We start from the raw sequence: 17,921 nt of genomic DNA on the forward strand, positions 1-17,921 counted from the left end.
ACGAGTCAATTTTACTCTTGTGGTTAATAATTGAAACATTTTAACTCGATTGAAGAACGTAGTGGCCCGTGCGTTTACCTTAGTGTATCGTGAGTCTACCGTGGGAACTCTTTAACTCAGCGGACAGGCAGCAGCAGATTGTCGCTCCCTTCAGTTTCCCAGCGACAGTCACCTGCCATGCAAGAGAGATCATGCACTGTTGTAGGTCTCCTTTGCACGTCGGTGTTTCTGTCTTTCTCCACTCATTGTTGGCCCCATCTGTCACTACCCCCACCTACAACCCTCTGCTTCCCGGCCATGTGTGTGACCCCTTCCCTCCTCTCTCCAGCTCCCCGCCCATTGCACCGGCGCGGGGGCTTTGCACTGTCTTCACGTCGGTGATGCCAGCAGGTCCGTGCCAGTCACCGGAGACGTCTGGACCAATGGGACATCAACCCCCAGGCCCACTGCAAGCACGGAGAACCCAGAGACCCACAGCCAACAGCAACTCCAGCCCAGCCCCGCTCCAACCCGGGTTGCGGATGAGGGGACGCAGCTCGGGCTGTGGGCGAACTGCCACTTGTCGCCGTAGCGGCCCATCGGGGAGCGGGTTCCTGTTGGTCCTGACGTCTCCGGCCACCCCCCTGTACTGGAGCTGAGACTGGGAACTGTACCGCCCTTGCAGGTGAGCAGGAGAGTGTGGTTGTTTGCAGTTGCAGAGGGAGGGGGCAAGGGCGGTACAGTTCCCAGTCTCAGCTCCTGTCCAGGGGGGTGGCCGGAGACGTCAGGACCAACGGGACACCGACCCCCAGGCCCATTACAAGCACGGAGATCCCAGAGACCCACAGCCAGCAGCAACTCCAGCCCAGCCCCGCTCCAACTCCAGAGGAACACGCTCCCCGTAGGGGCAGAAGCTGATGGTGTGCAAGGTACGTCTTGTTCTTGGGGTGGCGGATGAGGGGGCGCAGCTCGTGCTGTGGGCGAACTGCCACTTGTCGCCATAGCGGCCCATTGGGGAGCGGATTCCTCTGGGGTTGGAAGGGGAGGGGGGTATTGTGCTGTTTGATTGCCCTCTGCTATCCCAGGGACAGGGAGACACAGCGGCTTTTGAGATTGGTGGGCAATCACTTCCAAAGTTCTGCCCACACAGTCAGTACACCTCTCCTACACTTGTCTCCCGCACTAAGATCACCCCGCAGAGAATGATCCCAGCCTAACCCAAGAGCCATGTCACCCCAGACAGATTAATGACGCCCCACCCCTCCCAACCTCTCTCCATCTCAACTCACGCCTGGGCACCAAAGCAACTCAGGAGGTGAACCTTGAGCTCCGTCTACAACAATCTGATGTGCACATCCGTCCACATTCAAAGATTTAATCTCCAGTCTCCCCGCAGTGTGTAGACATGGCAGTAAATTCAATTAAAACATATCAAGCCTGTCTGTTTCTAACAAATCATTAGTATAACTGCTCTGGCACTGGATGGTGCGCATTTTCCCTTTGTAGGTCACATCAATAGATGCGGCCGCTCTGAATTATATCTTTAAAACAAAGCCACAGGATGGAGAGGTCTTCTTTAACACTGTTGCTTATTAAAACATAACACTGTTGCTTATTAAAACAAAACTTCAATCAGGATTGGCTCAAGAGTAACTCGGGAGATGAACTGGGAACATCGCAGAAATGACAAGTAAACGGGAAACTGCCGTCTACCCGTGGGAACTCGATTAAACTCTTGATCTTTCACTTTTTATATCGTGCTCAACCACGAACCCTTCACTCGGGTTACCTCTTGCGTCAGCTCGTAACGTGAGAATGGCCTATTACATCTTGACAATATATCTTGACAAGAGACAACAGAATTCACTTGGACACAAGGAACTGCAAATGCTGGTTTACAAAAAAAGGACACAAGGTGCTGGAGTAACTCATCGGGTCAGGCAGCATCTCAGGAAGACATGGATAAGTGAAGGGTCACGACCCAAAATGCTGCCTATCCATGCCTTCCAGAGATGCTGCCTAACCCACTGAATTTGTCCAGCACTTTGTGTCCTATTTTTGTAAACCAGCATCCGCTATTCCTTGTATCTAAGTGAATTCTGTTAATTATAAATTAACTTTACAATTACGTTGAATTTTGAATCACAAGCCACAATATAGTTACATTTTGTACAGCTTGTATCATTGCAAGCTCCCATGGCATTCAAAATGCCAGCAATTAATTCCAAATTGAAAATTATCCTATCTCTTCTATAATGCTAAGATTAAATCTATGCAAGAATGATCTTCCTCTTCAGAAAGACTGACAAAAGCTCAGAGTGATTTTAAACTGTTAAGAATTTCTCTCCACAATATACATAGATTGACCTGAGTAGTTTCAACATTTTTTGTTTTTTATTTCAGCTTTCTAATACGTCAGTTATTTTAACACTAGTATTAATTTGAATGATCTGAACATGCTTGAAATTGATAAGTCCTGACAAAGTGCCCTTAAATAAAAAGCTATCAAGATGTCAACTAATTCCTTTTCTCTCCATTTGGTTCATGATTTTCTATGTTCATTTGCCTTATGTCAAATTAGAAGAATTAACATTTTTGATTTTACATTGTTGAATGGTAACACAGGTATTAACCAAAATAAATTGAGTGATAGGATAATAAAGAGTTAAAAATAGAGCATCAATGCATGTAACAACAAACTCACGGAGTAGATTCAATAGTATACTTCTCCACTGTATATACAAAGTCATTTTGAAGAGCTATGAGGTAGCTAACTAGCGCAGTAGAGCACAAGCCAAGACCTTGGCGTCGAGGGAGCAGAACCTCAAGTTGGCAGTTTTGCATGTCCAAATCTGAAGCACCAAACTCTTCCGGAATCTTAAATTCACCTGTAATTTATGATTTGCAACAAAGTAAACCCGTTGCCATTGAAACTGAAAAGAGTCAAAACGTGTACATTGCATTTTTGTGTTATTTACTTGCCAGTCGCAATGTCATTCTAATGTTCATTCTAATTACCTCAGGCACCAACCTGTTTAATTTGTATATCTACTTATAGATTCTGCTTCTGCTTGGTATGGTGCCTCACAAATAACACACAATGTAAGCCAATTCTTCCCCTGGCTTTGTAAGCTCTCAATAAGACTCCAAAGAGATTAGAATCAATTCTGGCTTTATGGATAGCAATTCTGCCGGAGTCAGAGTGCATCAACTCAAATTTTGGTGGTACTTAGAACACAAAATCATATCTGATGTTTTAATTCAATGTTGAGCAAGTGCTGCACCATTAGAAATATCATATACAAGTCTGGGAAGTTAAATCAAGACCTTCTGTATGCTTGCAGATGGCTGGAATTAGATCTCATAAATTGAAGGTAAAACAATTGCCATATCTAGTATTTGTTCCTTAAATAATATCAGCACACAGTCAAAACACAAATGTGGCAGTTATTATCATATCATGCTGTTTGAGAAGCTGTTGCTGTGCACAAATTGCTCATTAATTTCCCTGTGGGAAATTCAGCCTGGGGAAAAAAAAGTCTCAAACTCAATAGACAATAGACAACTTTTCTATTTCTATTCTATTCTTTTGTTTCCTCCACATTACATGTTCCAGTTTAGGAATATCCGTCAAACATTTAAGTCATTAAGTCCAAACAGATAAATCAACATGTCAGAAATCTAAGTTCGAGGTGTATTGAACTTTTAAAAGTGTTTCGAGCAATAGTGCTAGCGAGCGTTCAGGGGCAAGACATGACCTAAGAACCAGTTTTGATCTTTGAGATTATCAGAAATATCTTATTAATAGTTAGAAATGAGTTCTACAATATCATCGCATTCAAGATGAATGGTCTTGATTAAGAAGGAATATGTCACAAATGTTTGGGCATAGCAGATCCTGTTTTTCCATAGCCCTTGCAAATGTGGAAATCTGTAAGATACTGTCACTGATTTGCCAATGCACTCTGAATTCAGCATGGTGGTGGGAACTTGGGAAATTGCCCTTGTTATAGTTTGGTATGTAAATCTTGGTCTTACCAGTATAGGATTACTTACTTCCAAATGGAGAATTTATCAATTATGTAATATATCTGGTGGTACAAGAAATTTTAAAAAACCATGTTGGATTAGGTTTTGAAGTTAATAACAAGTAATGCTTACCATTAGTAATGAGGAACGTTCGAAGCTGGTTCCACACAGAGATAAAGCATGAGATTCGGGATGTAAATGTACTCCTTACTGGTTCTAAAGAAATCAAAACAAAAGTGGGATTAACATCAATTGCTTCTCCCACCCAACAAAAAAAACTAATCTGATCCAATGCTGTAAAAGGTAATTACCAGAGCTGATGGTTTGAAGAAAATCAGAAGCGGATTGCTTCGGTACCTCTGTTGTATTCTGAAATAGTTTTGTCAAGTCATTCTGAAGCGCCAGTAATTCTGGCAGGTACTTCACCAACCTTAACTGTACTTCCTACATATCAGGAGATCATTGAGAGTTTATTGAAATATTACAGAAGACCATCACATTATAACTTGCATCACCAAGTTAGAGTTCAGTCTTTTTACATGCAAGAAATAGAGAGAGGGGGACCAAACGGGAGAGGGGGAGCGAAAGAGAGGGGAGAGGGCGAGAGGGATGGTGAGGGTGAAGGTAGGACGAGTGAGGTGAGAGAGATGTGAAGCTACTATCTCTTTACATACAATAAACAATATTTCACTGGAATATAGATCATAAAACAAATCATACCTTTTGTAGAAATGTCTGCAGGATGGGCACATTTTCTTTCTCTTCCCTATTCTCCATCATATGTCTCAAATGTTCAGGAGAAATTCTCTTTCTACAAGCCCATATAGTAGAGCAATGCAAGGCATCCCCTTTAGGTAATGTAAGGAATGTTTGGGGGTCACTGTACACAATTTTGACAATAGAATCGGAACCACTTCTTTTATCTTGACTTATCTGGCTGTTAATATCCACAAGTTTCCTGTCCAGATTCTAATAAAACAAATGTTCACAGGTAAATTGATGCTACTGTAATTAAACTAATCACACTTCAAAAGTACATGTGTGCTAATTTCCATGTACTGTTTAAAAAAATATTTCCAATAATAGACCGAAATCAAAATAGAACAAAAGAAATGTTCAGTTGGTTTCTTTCATGTTTTCAGGAATTCGAACGTGCTTTATAGCCAATAGAACTTCGAATGTAGAAAAGTACACCACTGAACCGACCCTTTGACTCACAATGTGTGTTTCAGGCACCCAACACCCTCTGTATAAAAATGATTCCCTGCACATCTCTTAAGTTTTGTCCCTTTTAAAGTTAATTCTTCTAGCCTCTGACATTTCCATCCTGGGAAAAGGGTTCTGAGAGTCTACCCAATCTATGCCCTTCATAATTCTATATACATATTAAGTTTCCTATCAACCTCTTGCTTTCTAGAGAAAATACTAGAAGTTTGCCCAACCTCTCCTTGCAGTTATTGCCCCCAATGCAGGCAGCATTCTGGTAATACTCTACTGCATCAATGAGTTGCTTTGAAATAGTGTCATGCTTATTTTCTTACATGACTCCTTCATCGCTCTTACATTAAGGTAAATTTTCAAAATATATGCAGATAAAATGTTGATTATTGTTGAGAAAAAAAATGAAAGATTACTAGAAACAGACATTTTTGAAAAGTTAAAATGCTTTATTTTGCTTGCATGGAAAATCCATTAATATTACGAGGAACCCCTGTCAAGGTCCAAACAAAAATATATTTCTTGTGTTGTTCCTGAGCAATAAGCTTAAAATTCCATTTGATCTTGTGTGTCAGTTTCCATTTCCACATTTCAGCTTGATCTACTTCATCACCACAGCATTATCTTAATTTGTTATTACCAATGCTCTGAAAGCACCACCAGTATTAAACTGAACTGGCATATTTGCATGTGCAAGCAGAATCGATATATTTTTAAACAAGAAAGAGACACAAACAAATGCAGATGCACAGTGTACTGGAGTAACTCAGCGGGTCAGGCAGCATCTTTGGAGGATGTGGATAGATGATGTTTTGGGTTGGACCCTTCTTCAGACTGATTGTAGTAGGGGGTGAGGAAGCTGGAAAAGAGGTGGGTGGGACAAAGCCCAGCAAGTTGGTGCAGGTGAGAGGTGCTTGATTGGCAGACAGGTGCATAAAGACTAGAGATGAAAAGGGGCAAAAGGGTGTCAGATAAGGAGAGAAGAGATTCAGATTCAACTTTGGGAGCAAAGAGGAGTGAGATGTAAAGACAAAGGGAGGGAAGAGCCTGTTTCCATGGCATACTCCATCAATAAAAGTGATTATATGCTGGGTTTTTTGATCTGAAGTTTGAAGTCAACAAATGAAGGTGAATAACTACGAATTTGCTCTTTTTAAGATCTACTGCTGAGTAGAGGATTTGCAAATTCAGGTTAGTCAGAACTCTAAAATATAGTTGCATCACTTAATTTAAAAACATGTATGGTGTATTTTTCCAGGGGCATGTATTTTAAATATTACTTTATTAAATAGATCTCACCTCCACTGCAGGAGTTATCACCTCTTTTGAAATAGAGCTCTCCCAATTTTTCCTTTGTGCCTTGGTGGACAGGTTTCCTGGTAATGTAGGGACTAGAAATATAATATTTTAAAAAGTAGAGAGAATTTTAGTGACAGAAATAAAAATACATTTGTTCTTCTATTAAATACTTATGACCTTACTTTGCTTCTTTATTTAAACACAGATACTTACGCTTCTTTTGATGAATGAGTTGGTGGAGAAAGAGATGAACAACTATTGCCGTTTCATCGATAGTCTTTGCCAGTGAATTCCTGAGCTGTTCTATGTCTTTTTTGATATGACACCAGAGAAAGTCCCTTGGATTTTGAACTTGTGGTTTTATAATTTGTTCTATTGACTGGAAAAAAATGTAGAACAAAAAAATTTAAAAGATAATTTATAAATTGAGGTAATTTTGCAATTTGAGTGCAAGTTAAGGATGTACAATATTTAAAAACATTTGCAATCTACTCACATTTGTGCACAAGTTGGTATTGTGCCATATTAAAAGAAAATCTCAAACTGTGCAAAATAGTCACTCTTTTTTGAGACGTGGGTATTTATATCTAAAAATTCTATGATAACTCGAGTACGATACCAGATCCAGTATATTAGCCTGATTTAGTTAATTATTCTTGTATTTACACTTCATTTTCATCTTTATTCTGATTAGTCCTGCTGACTATATTTTATATCCATGGTTGACATAAATGACAAAGATCATGCACTTTTTCCAGTTCACTGCAAAATGGAATAACTTGCAATATCCATTATATGATTATACATGATATTACCTCAGGCTCAATTTTATTTACTGTTAGGTTTGTCATGGAACCAATCAGCAATTCTAAGGGACCACAAATATGGTACAGTTTCTCTTCTGGTCACAATTTATGTGTAAAATGTTTGATGAGAGGGTAGAAGGTACATAATGACATTTATATATTTTCATGAATGCATCCTGATGTCGAACATAGAAGTTCTTGCAATCTTTCAATGCTGAAACAACTTACTCTTACAACTTAGTTTTAATCAGATTTTACAATCAAAATTACCAGCACCATTAATTGGAAAATCTACTTGCAAATATTTAAATAAAAGACGACTGAAATATCAACCAGGAAACTTGAATCATCTCACTCCTAAATCAACTTTTCTAAGGCTAGCAAAGCTATAGATCTCCTGACAGTGCCAGATATTACTCCCCTTTATAACATTTGTAGGCATCTATTAAAATAGTCACCAATTTCTGATTTACTTCAACGTCTCTTTAAGTTTGTTCTATTTGTTGTCAACATGAGGTTTATTATTGTCATGTGTATTCTCACGTGCCATAGTGAAAAGCTTTGTTTTGCATGCTACCCAATTAAATTAGATAATACTATACACAAACACAATCAAGCCAAGCTCAAGTAAAACGGGTAGAGAAAAAAAAGATCAAGAGTACGGAGTATACAACTGTTTAAGCAGGGGTTTTCAAAAACTGCCACTCCAGTGTCTATACAAAATACTAGCAATGCAAACTAGATTTTGTCTAGAAACATATGCATTTAACTGATATACATGATTACTAATACCAAATCCTTATAAATTAAATACCTTGACATCCTCCATAGTTCCTATAAACATAGCCACATGTGTCATCAGACGCACAAGTAAAAGTGACACCAAGGACATTTGTCTGTCAGGAGCAACGATTGTTTCTCTTTTCCTGGGATCACCTAAGATGTGTCCCGTTTGTGTTCTGTCCATCCTAAATATCAGATAAATTTGCTTTAATTAATCCTTCATAAAGATTAGAAATGTTTAAGTCATGTTAGATTGAATAAATTGCAGTCATATATCATTTAAATGAAAAAATCCCATTGTCAGCTGATCCAAAGAGCTGGAATCAGCAACTCCTTATCACCACTGGCTTAGAATCCCCAAATCTGGCATCCATACCTAAAATGATGTGTGTCAACAAGTTAGTTGAAGGAAAGTTTTTGACTGATAAAATTACTTTGTATCAATTAGGAAAATAATCAGTCCACCTTTTCTTTAAAAACTATTTATGAAATGTATTCATTATTGGAAGACTAGCATTCATTGCCAATTCTAAATTGTCTTTCACAAGGTTTGATTGTGCATTTCTGAACTGTTATAATCATTGAAGTGAATATACCCCTACAGTACTGTTGTTTAGATTCTTCCAACATATAGATCCTGTGAGGCATGATAGCATGGAAACAGGTTCTTCAGCACGACCTGTCCATACGGACCAAGGTGCCCCATCTTAAGCTGGTCCCATTTACGAACAGATCTCACTAAAACGTTTGTATCCATATACCTGTCCTTTGTCATTGTACCTGCCTCAGCTACTTTTTCTGGCAGTTCATTCCATATACCCACAACCCTCTTATGAAAACTTTGCCCTCAGGTTTCTGATAAACCTTCCCCTTTCGCCTGAAACCTATGCCCTCCACATTTCCCGACCCTAGTAAAAAGACTGTGCATTTACCTTAGTTATCTTTCTCATGATTTTATACACATTTGTAACATCACGCCACAGCCTCATACCCTCCAAAGAATAAAGTCCGAGCCTGTCAAACATCTCCCAGAGCTAAGGCACGAGTCCTAGCAACATCCTTATAAATCTTTTCTACCATTTACAGCGAAGGTCCACCCCCCCTACCTCCCCAAATGATTTCCCAAAATGCAGCCTCACACTCCTCTACATTCAAATCCTTCATCCATTCCTGACAAACATGCCCAGCTGATTAAAATCCTGCTGTAATTCGTGATAATTATCTTCTACAAGACCACTGATTTTAGTGTCATCTGCAAACTTACTGATCATGCATTGTATGTTCTCATCCAAATCGTTGATATAGATGATATACAACAATGGGACCAGCACTGATTCCGAAGACACATCATTAATTACAGGCCTCCAGTCCAAAAAAAAATCACCCTCTCCTTCCTACCACAAAGCCAATTCTTATGTGTAAGAAGGAACTGCAGATGCTAGTTTAAACTAAAGATATACACAAAAAGCGGGAATATTTCAGTGGGACAGGCAGTATCTCTTTTTCGAAGGAAAGGGTGACGTTTCGGTTTGAGACCCTTCTTCAGGCTGGTCTGAATCCTGTATCTGTATCCTCTTAACTAGTTTTCCCTGGATGGTTCAAAAGTGTAACGACTGTAGTGTAAGAATAGTAGACTTCACTGAGGCAGTATACAAAGATCTTGTGATCTAACCTTCCAGAGCAGACTACCATGCAGAACCATTACAAAGGCCTTGCTAGTCCATATAGACTACATCTATGACCCTGCCATCAGCCGTCTTAGTTACTTCTTCAAAAAATGCAATCAAGTTCACGATGCACAAGACCATTATATCTAATCCACCCTCTTTCCAAATGCTTGAATAGCTTATCCCTCAATATCCTCACCAGAAACATTTCTACCACTGATCCTTGGTTTCTTGTTCTATACTTTGCAGCCCTTCTTAAACAGAGGCACAATAGAGATGATGAAGATGAAAGAACAGCTAAATATTTCCAAGGTAGCCTGCTTTCTTACAGGGAACTTGCAAATGGTGGCATTTGAATGAACCTGCTGCCTTTCTGCTTGTTTTGGCTACAGGTTTTGGGAGGTCTGCAATAAGTCTTGAAAAGTTGCTTTGAGATCAACACAGTTACAGTTAACACATAACAATCAGTTTTCCCATGAAATCTTTCACACGGTGAGAGAAAATATTATCCTACGTAATAGCATTTTCCAGACTTTTGCATCTACTGTACAGTTCAGAGATCGTGAGAAAGTTTATGGAAGAGGTTCGTCTCTTACACACATTTACAAATTTGCATATAAATAAATAACTAATAATTAAATATGACTTCAACTACGGCTATCAGTTATATTCATTTATTATATTTCTGGACGCTTGAGCATGACTTAATATTTGTTAAACGGAACCCAATATCAGAGGTTATAATCTCCCTCGCTGGGAAAAAAAAACAAGCTAATTTTAGAAATTTTAAAAGGTTCCAAGTATCCATTTGATAGTAGCATGGCTTGCATGTAACAGTTTGATTAGATTTATGCAAGAGTACTATTTTTTGACCAGAATGGAAATGTTCTTACATATCAGCTGCAGTAAATCCACTAACAGGATTGTGATTATGTCCTCCAACTACAGCTTTGCATTCAGGACAACGGGCTACTTCCATAGGTCGACCACACTAGAATTAGAAACCAGAAATGCAAAACCATGCTTCGTGTATGTAGTATTGAAAATATCTGACAGTTTATAAAGAAATAAGAAATAATAGAGCATATTAATTTACCTCTCCGACAAAGCAAGGATGTCCATTTGGGCATTCTGGCAGAAAAACAAATATATTTGCCAATGATTAAACTGAACATTTTTCAAATAGATAAATGCACTCATAAAGGCTGATTTTGTTACTTACGATACATGGCAAGATTCTGTAAAGCAGCCCATCCTCTAGCTTCAATTCTTATATCTTCAGGCATTGTGGGTAGGAACGCATTCTAAATGTATATTTAACAAAAGGGTAAATTCATTTTGCCATAATGTTTTTCTCATACATGAAGAAATATTTTCATTTATATTCTTGATATTCAAGAGTTTATTTTCAGCAGTTTTTACAACTGAAAGAACAATTAGCATTTTTGGCAAATGTAAATGTCTGAAGTCCAGATATTGCAACAGTTATTTTCACTTTTAACATGGCAAGCAGGAGAAAAACGACTGTGAAAATGTTCAATTAGCAAAATGTTAAATTAAAATATAAGCAAAGAACATACCACCATAAGAGCAGGTTGGAAAGATAGATGCTGTAGTGGAGTCAGGATGCTATTTTCCTCACTGAACAAGATGACAGCTGCTGCATGAATGATTATCTCGATAATCGTCCTCTCCTGGCTCTTTAGCCCTGGATTAATTTCAAGTCCAGGAATGTCATTCTTGAGTAATCTGATAGCAAACTTCTTACACATGGAAGAGTGAAAAACATTTTCTTCCTCAATGTACTTCGCAATAACGTCACATTGCTGAAAAAACATAAGCAATGAAATTCACTTGGGAAACCGAACTATGGAACAAAATAAAATGTTAGATAAAGAATCAAAATCCTAAAGAATGAAGATTGCAGTGACATTTTTATATATCCAGGAATCTAGACTCCCTAATTGACCTTGTATTCTTACTAATGTAATTTCAGTCCTTTACGATTCAGTATCTGCAGTTTCTTGTGCCTCCAATGTAACTTTTAGTATTAAAATCAATGTTAATTAAAAACATACTTAAAAGGAGAGTTAACCAGTTATGCAGTGTTATAAAATTATTATTGACAAGAATATAAACTAAAACTATATTAGCTACATTAAATGGTCTTGAGGGAACAATGGTGAGTGATCTTTTTGAACCACTAAACAATGTGAAGATACTCTAACAGTTTTGTTTAGTTTTGTTGCGTGCTAACCAGTAAGTGAAAAGCCAATGCATGATTCAATGATAAGAAGTTCTTGAATTTAGCTACAGAGACGATGAAAGAACAAAAGATAAATTTATAAACTGGTGTGCAAGTAGCACAGTCTTGAGATGATGGTGTTCCCATGTGCTCTTGTCTATTCAGGTGATATACATCGTGGCTTTGAGGACCTGCTGCTGAAGAAGCCTTTCTAGATAGTTGCAGTGCATTTTGTAAAATTCTAAATGTGATACTTTCACTAAATGCACTGATAACACAGAAATATAGACAACAGGTGCAGGAGTAGACCATTCGGCCCTTCGAGCCAACACTAACATTCAATATGATCCTGGCTGATCATCCAAAATCAGTACCCCGTTCCTGCTTTCTCCCCATATTCCTTGATTCTGTTAGACCTAAGAGCTATATCTAACCCTCTCTTGAAAACATCCAGTGAATTGGCCTCCACTGCCTTCTGTGGCCGAGAATTCCACAGATTCACAATTCTCAGTCCTAAATGGCCTACCCCTTATTCTTAAAATGTGACCTCTATTTTTGGACTCCCCAATATCAGGAACATTTTTCTTGCATTTAGTCTGTCCAATCCCTTAAGAATTGTCTATGTTTCTATAAGATCTCCTCTCATCCTTCTAAATTCCAGTGAATATAAGCCATGTCGATCCATTCTTTCATCAAATGTCAGTCCCGGGAATTAACATGGTGAACCCACACTGCACTCCCTCAAATTCAAGAATGTCCTTCCTCAAATTAGGAGACCAAAACTGCACACAATACTCCAGGTATGGTCTCACCAGGGCCCTGCACAACTGCAGTAGGACCCCCTTGCTCCTATACTCAAATCTTCGCGCTATGAAGTGCAACAAGCCATTTGCTTTTGTCACTGCCTGTTGTACCTGCATGCTTACTTTCAGTGATGGATGTACAAGGACACCCGAGTCACATTGCACTTCCCCTTTTCCTAATCTGACACCATTCAGATAATAATCTGCCTTCTTGTTCTTGAACATGAAACATTTTATTTTCAGATATAATTTACATCACTATACGGTGGGTCTATGGAGTATCATAGATAAGAATACTGCACAAATTCGGCAATCATATCAGAATTTGAAGTTTTAGAATCAGAATCTGTTAAATTTAAACATAATTAAAAACTGGAAGCATTCCTCCCGAACAAGTCTCTGTTTTCATTGCAGATTTTCAAATAAATTATATACTAGTTATTTTTGCCAGGGTTCAGACTCTGCTAACTTTTGTGTGTTTAGAATACTGTCTTTACGGATGTGGGATTAAATCCAGCATAAAAATGAGGGCTAAAAAATACATTTTGTAACATGATTCTGTTGGAGCCAATTCTGCAGTGCTGAACAATCACAAAAAAATATATTCCCAGATAAAAAGATAGTGCACATTAATGTTGCCAAGAACATCATTTATCTACCTTCACATAACCCATATCCCTCCATTCTGTACATACCCATATACCTATCCAACCTTTTTGTACGCCATTAACGTAACTGCTTCATCCACCACCCCTGGTAGCGCATTTCAGGCACTCACCATCGTCTGTGTAAAAAACTTGCCCTGTACATCATCTTTAAACTTTGCCCCTCTCATCTTAAAGCTATGCCTCCTATTTGATAACAATACATCTATTGATGCTCCTGAACATATTATCAGTGATGTAACCTGGGGTCATTGGGTGTTTTGGATCTTTCAACATCAGACACCTACACCCATGCGACCCAGCCGTGGTTGATCAGACCACCATTTGTGATCAGGTGACATCCTCCCCATGGATCTCCTCTCCTGATCCAGAGCCACCTCGAGGTTTTCTCCGCTGCCTCTACTAGTATTTTGCCCTCTAGTAACTCTGCTAAAACTGCCTGACTTCAGCATGAATTAAAAGGTGGCTTCTTCACCAGTTAAATGCTTTGAACTACTGTCATAAAGAGTCATGAAGTCACAGAACTATACAGTGCAAAAGCCCAATAATGTGGCCTAATTCATCTGTGCCGAACAATTTGCCGAATTGCACTTTGAAGATTAGGGGAGTTCGCTCTGTATCTGGTCATGCTATACTGGACTGTTTGTGGAGAAAATGCATGATATAAACTTTTCCCAACCTATGATAATGCCGCTCTTTTCCAAATCCTCTATCACAGACCTCTGCCGTACGTGATATTATGTATAAATGATTTGGACCTAAACATAGATGGGTTGGTTGGTAAATTTGCAGCTGACATCAAGATTGTTGGGGTTGCGGACTGTGATGAAGGCTGTGAGAAAGTCAAAGTTTACAGCAGGATATAGGTTATCTGCAGAAATGGGCAGAGAAATGGCAGATGGGAGTTGTTAATGTGGTGTGCTCTTGGGAGGCCAAATGGAAGGGGAAAATATACAATTAATGGCATGAACCTGAACAACATTGATGAACAGAGGGATCTTGGGGTTCAAGTCAGTAACTCCCTGAAAGTGGCAACACAAGTAGATTAATTAAGCAGTATATGCACTGCTTGCTTTCATACGTCAGGGCATTGACTATAGCAGTCAGGAAGTCATGGTGCAACTTTATAGATCTTTAGGCTGCATTTGGAGTACTGTGTGCATTCTGGTCGTCCCATTACAGGCATTGGAAAGGGTGCAGAGGTGGATTACCAGAATGTTGCCTGGATTAAGTGGTCTGAAGAATGATCTCAACCCAAAACGTCACCAATTCCTTCTCACCAGAGATGCTGCCTGTCCTGCTGAGTTACTCCAGCATTTTGTGTCTATCTTAGGTGGTATTAACTACACTGAGAGGCTGGACAGACTTGGATTGTTTTCTCTGGAATTCTAGAGGTGCGGGAAGATCTAATAAAAGTGTATAAAATTATGAGAGGCACAGATAAGGCAGACGGCCAAACATTTTTCTCAGGATGGAAACATTAAATACTAGATTAGATAGCTTTAAGGTGTGAGGGACAACGTTTAAAGGGGATGAGTGAGTGGGGGGAGGAGAGTGAGTAAGTATATATATTTTTTACAAACTGGGTGGAGATTGCCTGGAACGCACTGCTGGAGGTGCTGGTTGAGGTAGATCGATAGTAGCATTTAAGAGACTTTAGAAACATGGAAAAATAGGTGCAGGAGTAGGCCATTCAGCCCTTTGAGCCAACACCTCCATTCAATATGATCATGGCATCAATTTTAAAAAGCAAATCTTTTTGGATATGCAGGGAATGGAGGGATATTGCTTCTGGTCAGTACAAACATTGTGGAAAGGGCCTGTTCTTAGGCTGTATTCTTCTATGTTCTATAAAACTTTCCTTATCACTCATGCTCCGTAAACATGATAATCTACAAGCAGAAAACAGCAACATTGTGTTCAAGCTACTTAATATCCAATTCACTAATTATCCAGACTTACATCTTTGTTTGGATGGTCGCTTGGTTTGCTTGATGCGTACAGAATAGTGAATTCTCGGAATATTGCGAGGGTCATATGAACACCTTTCTCTTTGGAAGAGCATTTGCAAACCTAATGTAAAATAATTTTAGTTAAGATTACTTTAAAGCAGAACAATCAATCACACTCACTCCAGAAATAACAATGAAAATGCTATTGTCCAGCTTATCCTTCCAAACAGGAACATAACAAATAGTAGAAGGCTATTCAGTCCCTTGACTCTTCTCCAATTCTTGGCTGTTTCAGACTAATCTGGTCCTTGATCTCAAATCAAGCTTACCTGTCTGATTTTCATTACTCTCAATTCCCCTGTAATCCAAAAATCTACCTCAGCATTGAATATATTAATTACTCTGATCCACAGGTCTTTGGGCCAGATCAATTTTAAAAGGCAAATCCTTAATCCTGCCACTGTTCTCCCTCCTGGTTCACCCCCCCACCCCCTCAAAAGATACAATGTCCAAATATCTACCACTTCATGCCATTTCCGAATCTGATGCTTCTCTTCTACTTGTAATTTAGTTTAGTTTAGTTTAGAGATACAGCGTGGTAACAGGCCCACCAGGTCCGCGCTGACCAGCGATCCTTGCACATTAACCTACACACACTAGGGACAATTTTTACATTTACCAAGCCAATTATCTTACAAACCTGTACGTCTTTGGAGTGTGGGAGGAAACCGAAGATCTCGGAGAAAACCCGCGCAGGTCACGGGGAATGTACAAACTCCGTACAGATAGCACCCATAGTCGGGATCGAACCTGGGGTCTCTGGTGCTGCATTCGCTGAAAGGCAGCAATTCTACTGCTGCGCCACCGTCGATGGGCACATTCTACTCAACGTTTTCTCATAATACAACTTCGTAACTAGGAATCTATCTAAAGAAACTTTGCTGCAACACCTGTAAGGCATGTATGATTTCTTACCCGAGGAGTCCAAAACTAAATACAATAGCTCATGTGTGCTCACACCATGCAGCAAGACTTCCTTACTCTTATACTCCACCCTCTTGCAACAAAAGCTAACATTTCATTTGTTTTAATTACTAAATGACAACTTCCCATGATTTACACGAGGACATTTTGAACTCTAATCACAAATCACTCTTAAATAATACCATATTTTGCCATATTTCTAATATTGCAACCACATTATATTGTATTACATCTTTTTGTTCACATTTAACTATCAGCATCCCTTTCATTGGTTCTTCCTCAGTTACTTTCCCATTCATCTTTGTACCATCTGCAAACTACCTACTGAATGTGCACACATATGAAATGATTCATTAAAGGTTAGTCTTCACCAGTGTTGAACTCCAAATTAGCATTAGGCTAGTTCACTTGAATTGAATGCAAATATATTCTGGCTTCAAGGCCGACTTACTTTTAGGTATTTTGGCTCATACCTTTTTAGCTTCTTCAATACTTTTAGGGTCACTAAAAACAAAGGATTTGAATACTGCATCACGAAACATTTGATAATTTTTGCCACATGCAAGGTAACGATCAATTTGGCCAATACTCTCTCTCTGAAAACCAAAAAAAGATAAAGCAAGGTAATTTTCAGGAGATTTTGCGAAATGTCTTCATTATCCATTACTTTTTCTCCATCTTTATACCTCCCATTCAAAGGCCTATGAATGTTACTGGATATATTTCCATAAGAATTAAAGGTTGCCCAAAACCTCTTCAGAGGCAACATTATCTATATCACTGAGCTATTTATCATCTCTACACAATATGCCTTAGTGTTAGTAAGGGCAAAAGATTCAAAGAAGACTTGAGGGACATGTAGAGAAGGATAAATTGTAGGGCAACAGGGAAATAAGAATGGGACTGTCGTGTGGGAACTGGAATGTACTCAATAGGCTTAATTGTCTTGTTCTATGTTACAATAAGAAATCAATTTAAACTTCCCTCGCCTCCAGGTGCAAAGCATTTCAAATCTAACAATTGACACCAGATGTGCCGTTATTAGATCTATTATGTGGTTAAAGAAGTGTTTTTGTAGAATCTGTGGAAATGATTAATCTGGATGTTTTCTGAAAATCAATTTTCCTGGCTAAATTTCATATATATCTAAATAAAATGATGTATTTTCTGTATAGCAATAGCATCTTTTCTTGTGCGACCACTCCAGAATGCTGAGCTGAATCAAATTAATTAAACCACAAAGGAGTTCAAGGAAGAGGTATGATGTATGCACTTTACAAATATTAATTTTCTATTGTAGCCTGTTTATGTTGAATGTACGTCTGTGGGCTTGACTAGATAAATATTTATTTCTTGCAATTTATTTATTTCTTTTAGGATATTTCATGAATAAAAGTAGAGTACAATGGGCTACAACATACTAGCAAGAGCAACATTTTAAGCAAAACATTTTTTTTTTGTAATTTTACTCAACCTTTCTGGCATCAGAAG

At 38.8% G+C, this 17,921-nt stretch overlaps 2 protein-coding genes across 2 annotated transcripts in view; both read right to left on the reverse strand.

Annotated features, from left to right (window-relative positions):
- Positions 1–17,921, reverse strand: part of LOC129708218 (endonuclease V-like) — a 180,107-nt gene that overhangs the window by 114,376 nt on the left and 47,810 nt on the right. The window lies entirely within an intron of this gene.
- The window catches only part of LOC129708501 (E3 ubiquitin-protein ligase RNF213-like), a 69,421-nt gene that overhangs the window by 10,351 nt on the left and 41,149 nt on the right, over positions 1–17,921 (reverse strand). Inside the window, exons 17-29 of the mRNA XM_055654327.1 lie at positions 16,904–17,026; positions 15,457–15,567; positions 11,362–11,607; positions 11,004–11,085; positions 10,878–10,912; positions 10,675–10,772; positions 8,146–8,299; positions 6,739–6,904; positions 6,526–6,617; positions 4,729–4,977; positions 4,320–4,452; positions 4,141–4,224; positions 2,684–2,867 (exon numbers count right to left, since the gene is read on the reverse strand). Coding sequence (XP_055510302.1) covers positions 2,684–2,867; positions 4,141–4,224; positions 4,320–4,452; positions 4,729–4,977; positions 6,526–6,617; positions 6,739–6,904; positions 8,146–8,299; positions 10,675–10,772; positions 10,878–10,912; positions 11,004–11,085; positions 11,362–11,607; positions 15,457–15,567; positions 16,904–17,026 — 1,757 coding nt within the window. The remainder of the gene's footprint in view (positions 1–2,683; positions 2,868–4,140; positions 4,225–4,319; positions 4,453–4,728; positions 4,978–6,525; positions 6,618–6,738; positions 6,905–8,145; positions 8,300–10,674; positions 10,773–10,877; positions 10,913–11,003; positions 11,086–11,361; positions 11,608–15,456; positions 15,568–16,903; positions 17,027–17,921) is intronic.

Source organism: Leucoraja erinacea, chromosome 23 (genome assembly GCF_028641065.1).
Source record: "Leucoraja erinacea ecotype New England chromosome 23, Leri_hhj_1, whole genome shotgun sequence".
In the NCBI taxonomy this organism is placed as follows: Eukaryota; Metazoa; Chordata; class Chondrichthyes; order Rajiformes; family Rajidae; genus Leucoraja; species Leucoraja erinaceus.